The sequence below is a fragment of the Octodon degus genome, unplaced genomic scaffold (assembly GCF_000260255.1).
Source record: "Octodon degus isolate 3935 unplaced genomic scaffold, OctDeg1.0 scaffold00105, whole genome shotgun sequence".
In the NCBI taxonomy this organism is placed as follows: Eukaryota; Metazoa; Chordata; class Mammalia; order Rodentia; family Octodontidae; genus Octodon; species Octodon degus.
Window position 1 is genome coordinate 3,639,953 of NW_004524681.1, and position 15,495 is coordinate 3,655,447.

The following is a 15,495-nucleotide window of genomic DNA, read 5'->3' on the forward strand; positions in this document are numbered from 1 at the left end:
AAGTTATTACCAGACACAGCTGAGGATTTATGTTTGAAAATCACGGGCACTGCTTAACTTGGGAAGCACTGAGTGCACATTGCCCAGTTCACTGAGCCTGAAATGATTGAGGAAAATGAGCCAGTGTAATGCAGACGCCAAATGCTTTTCCTTGTGGAGGGGTGAGGAGTCTCAGGTCAAGCTTGATTTGTTCTGCTGTTTTAACTCACTTTGCTACTAATTCACAGATAAACAGCAGAAGATGTAAAGAACATTCAGATAAAAAGAACTAGTACTTTCGGTGTTGCAGAGACACTGATTGTGTTCTGATGTGTTCGCCTAGGTCCTGGCTACTGTCTGGGAATTGGGCCGCTCATTTCCCATGGCAGATTCCTGTGGATGGGGATTGGCAATGCCTGCAACTACTACAACAAGACATACGGAGAATTCATGAGAGTCTGGATAAATGGAGAGGAAACACTTATTATCAGCAAGTAAGTATGTTAATAATTGGAGAAACTGGAGGGCTGGGGAGATGGCTCAGTGGAATAAGCGCTTCCCTGGCAAGCGCAAGGACCTGAGTTCAATCCCCGGTTCCGCAAAAAATAAAAAAAAAAAGAAACTGGGGCTGGGTATAACTCACTGGTGGGGGACTGCTGAACATGCTCCAGGTCTGGTTCTCAGCTCCCCCCAAATAATGGTAATAAAGCAGACACATACTTTCAAAAATCAAGGACAGGATTTCCCCCCTTTAAAAAAAAAAAGGATTTTATTTTGATTCCTTGACATCTTTTAAGTCTATTTTTTCACATTTAAATAAAAGGGAGCAATTCCCAGCTAAAAATCTAACACTAAAGATATATAGAATAACTAAGCTTCTCTTGATTTGAAGCCAAACAACAGAGATAAAGAATTCTGCAAAACTTGGATTTTATTAAAACAGCTTTTAATGTACAAGATTGGAACCCAAGTGATTTTCTATTGAGTAAACGTACTTTAGAGAGAGGCACTATCTTACCTGAGAATCTGATCTTTTTAAGTTAGCTTAAACAAAAAAATCTGTTGAACAGATACGTGACTGGTAATTTGCTAGTGTGTTTTTAATGCCAGGCCACTGAGTACCTCTGTGACAGCAGACAGCAGAAAAGAAGCCCTTGACGAGCTACTCCCCTATCTAGCACTGCCAGAATGAATCAGAAATACTATTGCATGTTAAAAAATTAAGTTCTCTCATCTGCACTACCGTTTTCTGGATTACTGAATACGGTTGAATTTACTCTAGGCTTAACCAATGCATTGAATCAGAAGAAATTATGAAAGATTAGTTTTCCTCTTTATAGAATTTAGACAATGGAGAATCCTCAGAAAGGCATATTTCACTACTTTCAGTTAATATCTCAAAGGATATTAGCAAAGCTGTCTGCCAACACTGTCTCATTAGAAACTTTCAGTTACAATTCCGGACAGAGACTTAGTCACAACCTAACAGACCAAGGTGTTCTACTGACTCGTTAAAGTCACTCATCCAGAATCATAGACTTGCTCAGAGTTAAGTGAAGTATTTCCAGAAGCTGCATGGATTTTCTCAGGCCAATTACATGCATCATTTCATCAAGTACCGTGGTGTGCTCCAAGTCCAAAGCATTACCCAAATATTAAAAGGAAGGGAGTTGGGGAGGAACATTATGCTTCCTAATGCCTCTGGCCACCTCATAGTGTTGTTTGAATGGATCCAGTGCCACAGTTTTTGCCTCATGCTTTCCTGTTCCTTTAAGTGTACTGTTACTGCAATTGGGAGGACAGCTGAGGACAACCACATTTCTATAAGTGCACATGCACGGCTGCTGGCGGAAATGTCATTTCCCCGGGTTTATTGTCAAGCACTCTAACACACTGGTTCTGTCTACCACTGTCCAGCAGCAGCAACAAGCTCAAGAACATGTTACAAATACACACTCTTGGACCTTCTGGCCTAAATAAGAAAGCCCAGGGGAAGGACTTCCTGAACTTCCCCTTGCAGCAGTGTTTTGACAAACTCTCCTGGGGATTCTGGTGCACACTGGAAATGAGACCCAAAGTGCTAATCCCCAGGTCAAAATTACTCTTTGGTTTTACTTGTCTGGTCTATTGAGCCCTGGCCAGCCAAGTCAGTTGGATGAGTTCTCATTTCAAACATCAGCAATTTGGTCACTTTTACAACCGGCTAATGCCTCAAACAGATCCTACAGTAGAGGAAATCTGGGCTGAGAGGACTGGGAACTCCCCTCCTGATGGGTCATCCCCTGAAGCAAGTTGCCTTCCAGGCCTCCTCAGTTCAGCATCTCCCTTTCCTGTCCCCCACTGCCCTGGGCAAACTGTTGTGTGGCCCTTGGAACTTTTGTCCAAAAGGAGGTCTACTGGCAGCTCAGCCCCAGAGCAGGGGTGCTCACCCTGGATGCCCATTGGAGTCCCTGAGGAGCTGCCCAAAGTCCCACAGCCTAGGCCTTTAAGCTCAGATCTCTGGGAGTGGGGCCCACACTTCGCTGCTGTTTTAGCTCCCCAGTAGATTCCAGGGGGGCTGCAGAGTTTGGAAACCTCCCAACAGTACAGAAGGAACAAAGGAAGGTTCTGGCACAGGAGCCCTTTCCTATGGGCTATGGGAAACACGTAAGCACGGAGGAGTGGTTCTGTCTAACTAACGTGGTGGTGAAGGCTAGATCTGGGGTGAAGAGTGATTATCTGAGGACTGAATACCAGGCAGAAACACTTAGACAGTAGATCCTTAGCCATCAGCTGAATTCCCCACTGCCCAGAGACCATTCCTGAAGCAGGATGCACGCACACAGCAGACTGGCATCTGACTACTCTGCCTGCCTTAAAAGGCACCAACATGGGTGACTGAGCAGCTCTGGCACAGCAGCACACAGAGGCATGCACACACCTGCTGCTGAACCCAGCTCTGCCGTTCTGTTTTTGTCCTGTTCGCCTCCTGTGCTCTCAAGCTTTTCCCTATAGGAGCCTTTGTGTTCCCCTTAATTGTCTCAGAGCAGCTCAATTCTGTCCTTCAGTGCTGAGCTCCCTAGGAGTGGGACACGTTGGTTCCATCCCCTTTCCTTGCCTGCTCTCCAAGCTGCTCCAGAACTGCTCGTACCTCTTGAAAAAAAGACTCCATTGGGCCTCAGAGAGCTTTTGAATTTTATTTTAGTAGTTTGCCAGCTGTCTTTTTCTTTGCAGAGACTACAGTCCAACTTTCCCAGCCAGCTTTGTCCTAAGTGGGAGGGGCTACAGAAGCTCAGGGGCACAGGAGTGGGGCTGCTGAACCTCGGGGAGGCTCGGAGGCCAGGCCCCTCTGGTCATCTGTAGATACAGGAGGCCCTGGTGCTCCAGGCAGCCATCTCCGCAGCTACCTCTAAAAGAGCCCACAGATGATAAGCATGACACTTTATATCTACTATATGGGTATCTATTTTTTTTTTTGGTCAAAAACGTAAAAATAAATTGAGTAGCATTTCAGGGGAATTAGCAATGGACATGTGAACATGTCTTATTCATGTATAAATTTATAAATGATTCATTTAATTTTCTGTTTTACACATTAATGAAGCACTCTGTGGTCCTAAGTGTGAATCAGTGGCTCTATACTCGTAGGTAAGCATTTATTAAAAGCACCAAATCCTAGCCACTAGACCACCAGGGAAGCTGGTAAGCATTTATTGAGAACATATTCTGTACACCAGATATAATTCTAGACTCCTGGAATACAGTTATATTATATATCACTTTAGGAATACAATTAGCCAAGCATTTCTACCCTCTTGCAGCAGTATACTTTACTATACCAACAATAAACAAGTAAAATACATAGTTCAGTCATGAATCACTTAACACTAGGATATGTTCTGAGCAAGGTATCATAATGTACACATTATAGAGCAGTGATGGCAAGTTTTTTCCTTTTTGGTGGGGAGGGAACAGGGTCTCACCTTGCAACTCAGGCTGGCCTTGAGCTCACTTTGTAGCCCAGGCTGGTCTTGAATTCACAATGATCCTCCTGCCTCAGCCTCCCGAGTGCTGGGATTATAGGCATGCTCCACCACGCCCAGCAATAGTGAACTCTTTAGAGCTTTCAACAATCGAGAGAGCCCACTGTGGCATATATGCCACAGATTTCACACCATTCTCATAGCATGCATCTGCACTAAGATGTTTTCCATTTCACTTAGTGATGAGATCTCACAGAACACTGTCAGATATGCAGTCCATCACTGACAAACATCATGCAGCATGTATATCAAAAGGGTGGCCCATTATCTCTGTTTCTCTGAAAGGAGGGGGTTTTCTGTGAGGAGGCAGGAAGTAGGACATGCTGCAGGGGTCTTCAGTCAAAGGAGTTCTCATTCTCATGGCAGAGATACCACCGCAGGTGAGTTGTGGTGGTACAGCATGGAGGGAAACTGCAGATGGGGGAAGAAGGCTGAGCTGGCGAGGTGTGAAGGGGTCATGAAGCAAGTGGCCTCAAATAGGGTGTGGAATTTCACCATCCTAAGAGGAGAGAAAGCTGGGTACGTGTCATGGGTCCTGTGGCTGGAGCTTGACCAGCTTTTCTTCTGCTGGTTCTTATTTTCTCTGGAAAATCAAAAATAAAATCTTCAGCTGAGACTGAGGAGGTAGAAGATAACAGTCTTACAGAAGAGCAGAGAGGAAATGCTTAAGGGAGACAGTGCCAGCTGCATGGAGTGTCCACCTGAATTTAACTGAGACCTGGAGCAGGGTGAGAATGTGGGTGGGTGTGGGCTCCACTTGGTGCTGGCAGCTGGATTAGTTAAATGTTGGATGTAACCAGATCTTCTCACCAGGTTGTGCTAGATACAGTCAGAACTTCCTGTTGTAAAGACTGTTGTTCCCTTGCAGTGACCCTAGAATTTGAGTCAAGTAAATATCAGAGGGGCACAGGACAGCGGACAGGTGATAGGAATGAGGGAACCCAAGTCTAGGGCACAGAACAAGTCCACGAGAGGCAACTTCTGCAGTTTTAAGTGTTTGTTTGCAATATGCTCATCAATTGCCTTCTCTTTCTGGCACTCCTCCGCCCACCTGGCCAGAGGTATATGAGTTACATAAACTCAGGTCTGAGGTGCTCCTTCTTTGTACCTTCAGAGCTACTTCCTGGCTACTCTTCATTTGGAAGAGATGACAAGTTTGTCCTTTTGGACACGTCTTTTGACTTCAGTTCAAAGAAGAATAGCCCCAGGTGGTCACTTTATGCTTCCTTTTATCTCTTCTGAGTTTGGGGACTCAAATGGTGTCTCCTCAGTGCTGAGAAATCCTTACTCTCCAGCCAGCAGGACAACTGTCTCAGCCTGTGCTGCGAGCAGGCTCACTGACGCCATTCAGGAATTCTCTGCTTAGATAAATCCCGCCTCACTACTAATAGTCCTACATGGCCAGGGATTCTCTGCTCTGATAAATCCAGGCCCCCTTCTAATTGTCCTTTGTGGCCAGGGCCTCTCCACCGGTTGCACCACTTTTTCCTAATTGGCTTTGCCATTTGCGCAGTGTGAACTTAACTGAGATCTTGGCGCCCTCTTAAGGACACACGGGTTTTAAAACTTGGTTCGTTATTGACTGACAAAATACCGTTTCATTTTCTTTGTTTTACATTTGAGGATTCTTTTTCTGTTTACAATTTCATTAATAGTTCCTTCAAGGAAACTGATAGGACCATATGATTCATGCGGGCTTCAAAAGTTCTAGGGGCCACAGCAGGAGCACACACACACACTAAATATTTAAATGTTTAGATTAAGTTTTATGAACAAACAACAGAAACATTACTTTTTTAATTACAGAAGGAGGAATGTGAAAGTGAAAAAAGATATCATTTCAAATGTGTTAATTAGTACTAATGTGTTGAGGAGCTTGGCTGGGTTCCTGATCTCCTAAAATGAGTAAAGCGAAGACTTAAATAAAAGAGACAAGCAATATGGTTTTGGGGTCCAGGAAAGTCACAACTTTCTTGGAGCTAAGAAAAATACTTCTTTGAATTGCCTGTGTTTATTGGGTTTCAGACAAATTCTGGGGGCATCAAGGAAAACAAAAGGAAAAAGTGAGGTGAGCAGGAAAACTTGAAAAGTCAGAACAAGAAAAAGTCAGCTACATGGAGTGTCCATTTGAATTTAACTGACATTTCTGGCAGTAGTGAAGAGAACTATCTCATTCCTAGTGGTGACAGTTACTTCCCTAGAATAGAGTGAGAACTCGGGTCCTCAGCTGCCTCAGCTATGTGGTACCTTGGCTTCAGAGCACTGTGGTAAGCAAATTAACCCTTACAAGAGCCTGATCCCCAACAACATAAGGTAGGTCCTAGTTCATGATTTTTCCATACATATGGAAGCATCTGGATCTTCTATTTTGTTTATTGCTAGGAAGAGAAAAACTTGTCAAAATTAAAGTTTACTGGATGAATATTATCTGTAGTCTATTATCTGTAGTCAAATAAAAAGAACATTTGGTTTAATAATATTTTCTTTAAAACTAAGAGTTTTTCCCTGAAATGAATGTCAAGGGAACTAGTTATTTATATCAGGATCATTCAAGCTTTAAATAAGATAATGAAATTCATCACAAATGTAAGAGTTTCATTATAGTACATAATGATTACATTCATTCTGGGGAGTGCTTTGTGTATGGAACACATCCTAGGTTCCATTTTTCATCCCCTGTCTCTAGTCCTGATCCTCACACCCTCCATCTCATGGTCCTCTTCTCCTCTGTAGAAGATCTATCTCCCTGTTTCCTATCTACAGTCATTGTTTTAGGAGACAAGTTTCAACAGTGAGAGGAAAGAGCATGTGTTAAGACGGCTTCTCCAACTTAGTCTGGCAATCAGGTGCATATACTATAGTAGTCACTGTTAAGATTTGAGGGTTATGTGTTCTGAACACTTTAATAGTAGGAAAATTTGCTGTTGAGGAATAAAATTTAAGTGGAGAAGAGGGAAAGGAGAAGTAGTAATGAATACATGACAACATGCATAAATGTAAAGTTCACCAAATTAAAAAGTAACAACATGTGAAATGAACGCAACACTCATGTTACTTAATGCAACTTGAGTTTGCACTGTTGGGTGCCATACAAATTGCCCTCCTTAATGAATCACCACATTCTGTACACAGGAGAAACCTGTGATCCCAGAGACCATGGTAAGTCGTGACGGAATACCGTACAGAGCCCAGAAACAAGCTCTCCTACCAGCACAGTGAGCCTCCATGTCAGTGCAGCCAGGTGCTGGAAAGCCAGACTTTGAGGGATTGGCAACTTCTAGATGGGATACCTGTAAACTAGCAAAGCAAGATTCTGCAGTAACTCTGGCTCACTTTTGTAGGAGGTAAACTATTGGGAAAGGCTGCATTGGATTCAGCTTTATAAGAGTTGCAGCTCTGCCCCCATGGTGGGTTGTGTGCTTATGACTTGGGATTAGCGAAGAGGGGGCAACAAGGAAGGATGCGAGCAGGTTCTCGTTCTCGTTCTCCTTCTCCTTCTATTTAGTACAGGCTGTCCAGGGTCTCATTACTAGATTGTACTCATAATGATCTGCCTGTTTTCAGCCTCCCAAGCGCTGGGATTACAGGTGTGTGCCACCACGCCCAGTCTCAGCCACCATCTCAACGTGCCCCGGGGTGCGGCTAGTAGGGCACTAGGCTTTCTATCTTCTGTGATAAGAAGACTAGCAACAGTTTGTTTTCTTTTCAGGTCCTCAAGTATGTTCCATGTAATGAAACACAGTCACTATATTTCCCGATTTGGCAGCAAGCCTGGGCTACAATGCATTGGGATGCACGAGAATGGCATCATATTTAACAATAACCCAGACATCTGGAAAGCTGTTCGACCTTTCTTTATGAAAGGTAAGTAGGAGCCTGGCTGGACTTTTCCCTTTGGTTACAAATATGCCATTTTAAATGTAGTATTTAAAGTGTGGCTTTACTGATTAGAAGTGACATGAGAAGGGCTTCCTTTACACTTTTATCATATATCAGACATTGTTCAAAGCTCTTGATGTTTTAATCCCACAGCAAAAGCCTGGGCTAGCTACCCTGATCACCACACTGTGCAGACAAGAACACTGAGGCATGAGGCGGTTCTGTAGCTGTCTCTAAGTGCCGCCATTACTAAATGGGGCCTTTGGGTGCAACCTGGAGCCTACATCTACAGCCCAGCATCGAGATACATAGCCATTTCCTGAGATTATGAAGAGACAGACCTATGCATTTAGGGTCCTTCCAACTAAGCGTTCAGTATGTCATCATACTACACAAAGGGTTCCCTTAATTACTGGCAGCCCACACACTTTAGGAGAAATCAATTTGTGGATGAAATTAATGAATTTTAACTCATGAAAAGGGACTGCATGTGGGTTGCCCACCCAGCCTCCTAGTTTTATAGTTGAAATAGTCATACAGGGGCTGTGACTTTCACTTAGGCACCAGAGCGAGTCAGGTGAACAGAGACCCAATTCTAAGCCTTCTTAGCTAGGGATTTTCCACCTTTACTGCACCATACTGGAAGTGATGAAGACGGCAACAAACAAGGTCAACGTCTGGTGTGACAAGCATCCAGAAGGGTAATCAGGGCCTGAAGTGTGGTCAGTGGTGGAGCATGGAGCTCACTAGGTTTTAGGTGGACCCTGTCCTATCAGTACTCTTCCCTCCACTGACCTCCTTGGTGAGCCTGGATGTCTCCTGCATGGCTCTCACACAGGGTGAAGCTGTCCCTCTGTGTGTGCCTGCCATATGTCGGTCCCACTCCACAGAAGTGCCTGGTGCTCGGACTCAGCTCCAGTCTGTTACAGGCTCCAGTGCTATAGACCCCTAGCAAAAGACACATCTGCTGTCTCATACTTGGGCAGGTCAGAAGTCAGCTGTGGGTCTGATAGGCCAACACTGAGGTGCTGATGAGGCTGTTTCTGGAGGCTATGGTGGGAAGCTTTCTCCTTGCTGTTCCAAGACTCCACAAATCACTTCTACTCCACAGTGGTGGTGTGGTCCAGGCCTGCCCATGTCACATCCCCTGGTACCCTGGTTATGTCACCACATCTCTCTGACCTTAACCTCAGCAAGGAACATTTCCATACTTGTGAAGATTAGCTCTGGCCCACCCTGAGAATACATACTAATCTCCTTATCTCAAGGTCCTTCACCTTAAACATGCCTGCCAGTCCTTATCTCAGTGTAACATATGAGCAGCTCCTGGAAATTAGGACCCAGACACCTTGGGAGACCTCTTTGTCTGCCTCCTATTCATGTGGGGGCAGATCAACTTCCCTACTCCTTACAGAATGGATGAATGGAAAAAGGATAGGAATCAGGCTTCTAAGTTGTGGCTTCAAATCCCAATACTGCCACTAACTAGCTCTGTGACTCTGGGCTGCTCACTTAATCTTTTGTGCTTCAATTATTTTCCTTAGAGTTGATAAACATCACAGAGCTGGCACTTTATTGTCATGTGAACAACACATGATATAACGCCATTTGATCTTATTAACTGTAAACCTAACTTTGTTGCTTGACTCTCATCTGTTTGGAATATGTGAACTAGTATTTAGTTGTAGTTAACTTTCACACCCTCATATATCCTCTATCCAGTGATGCCAGAGTTGATAGAGTCTCTAAAGTCATCTATTTTTTTTAACAAGCTACTGTGGTCATCATGCAATGAGGTGCCAAGAATACAGTGATGGAAAAACAGGGTGTCTTGACGACATGTAAAGGACAGGTGTGGGCCATGAGGGTTTAGGCCAGTGTATCACTAAATGCTGGTCTAGTCACTGCAAAGCTACAAGAGTGCACAGAACTGCAGAGTACAGACCAATGGGCCATCTAAAGCTACCGAAGTATCAGGGCATCACTTTTCAGATGAGTAGATACTTGTGATGCATTCTAAAGGAAATATAATCTACTTAATTAGAAAGCATGACAAGGGAAAACACACTAGAAGTATCCAATAGATTATTCCAAAGCAGAGAAGAGATAAACATGATGAGTCCCAGGACCTATACAAACACACGTGGGGGGAACCAAGCGGGGGCAGATCCAGGTCACCAAAGGCTCCCTGATAAGCTGAGTTGAGCCTATTCATGAGCTAGGTGGACTTGCTCAAGATTTTTCATCAGAGTGACATGAACTTTGTGTTTCAGAAAACTCTCCCTCTTATTTGAGTGCACGGCAGAGGGCATGGTGGCTGAGGGCATGGCTGTCTGGAGGAAACTGATGTCAGCAGTGATGTAGGGAGGATGGAAAGAGGGAGGGAGGCTACAGGTATAAGAAATGTTAAAAGAGCAGGACCTACAGTACTAGGCGATCAATCAAAACATCTTCATGAATTATTTTAGATTAACCCTATATATGCTACATCACATTTTCTAACAAAAATGTTGCAGAACTAGACTCAAATTAAATGTCATACTTCAGAAGAATGCCTGCTTATTGAATGTTTGTTTGGTGTCTGATACTTTTATAATCAATGAGAATCCTCAACATTTTTTGTTGAATTTCCCTTTGAATTGGGCTGCTCATTGATTTTCCTGGTATGGCAGAAATACTGGAAATTGGCTTTTGAACTCAGAACATCAAGAAAGCACTAATTCATTAGAAGTGTGTGCAGAGAAGTAAGTTAATGCAATGTGGAAGAGTTCATCCTCAGAGATGGGGCAGGAGGCAGGAGTACTGTAACACAGTATGTGTTTCCCAGCAATCTGAAGATGCTTGTCCATACTGAAGGAACATGAGACATTATTACCAAAGGAAGCCAAAAAATTTTTACAGCAAAAAAGGAATGAAGACTTTAGGAATTAAGCTGTTGTGATAAAGCATGGAACTCACTAGCCACTGTCTCTGTGGTCCAGAACAGAACACGTGGGAGCTTGCACCCATGCACTAATCCCTATTTTGTTCATTCATTCCTCTACTTTGCAAATAAGAACTGAGAAGCCCTATGTATTACTGATTTTATGCACAATGCTAGCAAGTAATTTCCACTTTTCTTAAAGAGCACTGGTTTGGGGTGGTACGGGGGGCGGGGGGGCTGCAGCACCAACAAGGAGTTGAATAAAAGAAATCTAGGCATAAATTAAAGAGAAATGCAAATGAAAAGAAGAACATTTTGAGCCCCCTGTAAGACTACCATTTAATATCTTCAATAGACAAAGGGGAAGCACCTTAATTCAAGTAAAAAGAACTGATTTCACTAGTTATGTGGTAGTATACTGCCACCTGTGGAAATGAAACGAGTATGATGTTAGCCAAATCTAAAATGTTCTTAAGGGAAATGTACACAATAAATGTCAAAACATCATTGATTTCTGATTTGATCAGAAGTGTTAACTATTTCATGTGAAATCTCACAAATGATTTGCCAGAGCATTAAGAAAACCTGAAACTTGAAAGAGTGCCTTTAAAATAATATTCATCCATGCATTTATTCATTCACATATTTTTAACCATAAAGATACTTATGTACTTGTAGAAAATTAGGAAAACACATCAAAGTAATAAAGAGTATGAAAAATTCCACTCTATTCTTTAAAGCAAAATTGTGAACGCTTCAACTGCAGACAGCAGGAGTCAAAACTGTGTGCCCTGGAGTTGCTCGAGGCTGATTGTCCCATGTGTTCTGCAGCTCTGACAGGCCCTGGTCTTGTTCGCATGGTAGCAGTCTGTGCTCAGTCCATCATAAGGCACCTGGACAGGATGGAGGAGGTCACCAGTACATCAGGCAATGTGGACGTGCTGACCCTTATGCGGCGCACCATGCTGGACACCTCCAACGTGCTCTTCCTGGGGATCCCCTTGGACGGTACTGGTGCTTTTATTCTCATGACTGGACATCCTGCCCTTTAGTAGACCAGGCAGTGATCACAATGGGCAACGAGTTCCCACAGTGTAGTGGTTATCACGTTAGCCTCACAATGGGCAATGAAAGAAAACACACTTTTGTACCTTGCTCTTGACTAAACACTTGTAATTATCTTGAAGATATTTCCCCTAGTGCTTTTGCCTTGCTCTTTTATAAACATCTTTTATAAATTTCCGTAAGGTAGGGTTCTGTTTCTTAGTGTCTCTCCTCATTGCTCTAGAGAGCCAGCCTCTATTGCAGCCAACCTTTTTAGCTGGTCAGAAGGACAGCTTACCACAATAACACCGATACATGTACCCAGCTGCCTTCAATGTGTAGCCCACCAATTTCTGTCCTATTTTTCTTTGACTGAACAGCAATTGCCTGGGGCTATATATGAAATGAATAATATAGCTAAAGTATATAACTAACACATTTCCTTAGAAGTCATTTTAACACTTTTGAAAACAGCAGAAAAAGAAAAGACTGACACAGATACCAACTATTCCTTTGGGCATGACATATACATTCCTACATATATATTTCTAAATGCACAAACATCCTTCCCCAAAGCAACTACACATGAAAACATGACTTTATCTGTATGTTAAAAATACCTCACTAGGTGTGTTGGTATGTGTCTGTAATCCCAGCACTGGGGAGGCTGAGGCAAGAGGATTGTTGTGAGCTTGAGACCAGCCTGGGCTACAAAGTGAGCTCAAGATCAGTGTGAACTACAGAGCAAGACCCTGTCTCAGAAAGGCCAAGAACAAGCTAATGGCGGTTGTGTTGCTGCTGCTGCCAGAAATGATGATGATAACTGCTATTAATGTAGTAGCCACTATGTTAAAAACAGTTTGAAAAGTTGCTCTATGCATGTTTGTCATTATCTGGAAGAGTGTGGACAGGATGTCTCACTTTCCTCACTATGTTGCAGAAATGAATATTAAAGCATACGCACACAACTCTAGTACCACGAAAAAGGGAACAATTATTTAGATGAATTCTAGCCTGCTCTTGACATAAAATGTATCAAGCTTAATGCAATTATTCCTGAATTAGTGTGTTCACTGGTTTGTATAACTCCTCAACAAGTGCTTACTGAGTGCCTACTCCATGCTGTGGACTGCTGCAAGGCCTAGGGACAGAGCAATAGAAGACCACTAACATTTTTTCTTGCAAGGAGCTTACATTCTAGTGGGAATATGAGTAGAAAAACCAGTAAATATTTAACAAATATCTCAGACAATACCAAGTGCCTTGAAGTAAACAGAAAACAGACGACAGCAAAGGGGAAGCAACAGGAGTGGTCCATGTAGTACAGACGGGGACGTCAGAAAGCCCTCCGTGGAGAAGCCATTTACACATGGCCTGCATGAAGTAAGATCGAGCCACATGCAGACCCAAAGGGAGAATGCTCAATGCAGAATAACAATGCATGGGCTTTAACATTTGTCAAGCTAGCTGAGGCCTAACATATGCCGCCTGATTTACCACATGCAACTGAAAAGACACACCATAAGCCCTTCCCTTCTCCTGGCTCCTGCCCTGTCTTGTGTCCCCTGCTCTGACTAGTCCTTATGGGGGCTGTACAAAAACTGCACCTCACTGCCATTTTGATAGAAGCCTCCATTCACTCTGAAAATTTTCAGTTATATCCACTACCCCAATCATCTTCTAACCCGTTCTACAAACCTCTGCTCACGTAGGTGGAAACATAACTGCATGGCCTCACTCCTTGGTTCTGCACAAGCCTCTATCATTATGAAGGATCATGCAAAATAACTGAACCTCTGTCTCTTACTCAATGACTTACAACCCAGAGAGGGTTGTGTTTATTTCCCTTTATGCTGAGTATTTACCTTGCCTATGGAATTCATTGAACACAGAGGAAGGATGTTGCCCTAGATCAGACAACACCAGGCTCCAGTCTAAGAGTCTGCCTGCCACACTGGCTGTATGGTGTCACTCAGGTTTCTTGCCCTCAATGATGAAGACCCTGACACTCCCTTGGGAAGATTATAAAGACTCAATTTAAAATCTCTTTTGTAACACACACAGCAGTGGCAGTTCTAATCAAATGTTGGTTCCTTTCCATTTGTATACAATATGATGTAATTTGAAAAAGGCAAATATTTTTTGTTCTGTTATTCAACTTAATTTAGGAGTAATCATTTATTACTGAATATGCATGAAGCTCAAGAAAAGGTACTGATGGTACTAAGGAGAATTCTATAATCTAGACAAATATAAATAACTATAGAAGCAGGGCCAGTGAGATAGCCCAGTGGACTAAGTGCCTGATTAGGCAAGCGCAGGGACTGGGGTTCAATCCCTGGCACCACATGCCACACCAGCCTTGCTCCTGGACATGCTGAGCCATCCACTGAGATGGGGCTTTGTGTGCACCTGTAATCCCAGCACCGGGGAGTTGAAAACAGGAGGATCACTATAAGTCTGAGCTGTGTAGTGAGACCCTGTACCAAATTCATAAAAATAAAATAAAATAAATATAGAAGCTATGTGCTAAGGTAAGGGCTATAAGAAAATGAGTAAAGGGCTATGAAGTGATAATTAGGAGCTTTCAATTAGGTGTGTAGTGCCAGTGAGCTGCCCACTTCATAATGGCTCTACTTACCCAACATCAATTGTAGTGAGTATTTTTTGCCCAACAAGCTCAGCATTTTGCTCCCAGTTTCTAGTTATGGCTAGAGCAGCTTTAATGACTAGTTCTCTTTGTCTATAAAAACAGGAGAGAATTAGGGACTCAAAAGAAATATGAAAGACTTTGTGTCTCAAACAAATTTGAAAATGTGTCACTACTTTCTGGTTAACTTGACCAACTTAGATGTGAATGGAATATATTAGTGCTCAGGTTGTCCAGCAGCATTCATGTGCATAAATCACCAAAGGTGATGGAGCTGTGCTCAGCGAAAAAGCCTACCTTGGTAAGAAGCCTACAGGGTAAATTCCCGACTCACAGTACTCTTCTCAGGCTCACATTTTGTTTAGCAATTCTGGTTTTGTTTTTGTTTTCTAGAAATTTCCATCGTGAGGAAAATCCAGGGTTATTTTGATGCATGGCAAGCTCTCATTATCAAACCAAACATCTTCTTTAAGATTTCTTGGCTCTACAAAAAGTATGAAAAGCCTGTGTAAGTAGCACATGTCTGGATGGCTTGTGAGTGCAAATTGATTGGGTTTGTGTGTGTCTTTGCTGTTGTTGGCCTCTGACAAGATTTATTCTCTCCAGAGCCCACAGGGCTCTAATGATTAAGTTGCTGATGAAATACTTAGAGCAATTTGGTGGCTTTCAGTTAGAGAGTTTCACCACAAGAAGTCTCGTGTGTGGTCTGAGAGCTCATTTCTGAATGTGGTCACTGCTGTCTAGTTTAATTTGAAGAGATGGACTATCTAATGTTTGTCGAAACCATATTTAGCATGTTGGAAGAACATAATCAATTAATAACTGTGTTGCTTTTGAATGTAAACATTTGAAGAATTGACAGAAAATCCCAAAAGAATTTTTGATAATGAATATAATGAACTTCAAAACAATGTGTAGATATTTGTTTGTTTGTTTTTTGGCAGAACCCAGGATTGAACTGAGGCCCTTGCACTTGCCAGGGAAGCGCTTATTCCACT

General features: G+C 42.9%; 1 protein-coding gene across 1 annotated transcript in view; it reads left to right on the top strand.

The window, feature by feature from the left end:
* LOC101569378 (aromatase) overlaps window positions 1–15,495 on the top strand; it is a 32,289-nt gene that overhangs the window by 4,424 nt on the left and 12,370 nt on the right. Inside the window, exons 2-5 of the mRNA XM_004638999.2 lie at window positions 323–473; window positions 7,711–7,865; window positions 11,635–11,811; window positions 14,891–15,005. Coding sequence (XP_004639056.1) covers window positions 323–473; window positions 7,711–7,865; window positions 11,635–11,811; window positions 14,891–15,005 — 598 coding nt within the window. The remainder of the gene's footprint in view (window positions 1–322; window positions 474–7,710; window positions 7,866–11,634; window positions 11,812–14,890; window positions 15,006–15,495) is intronic.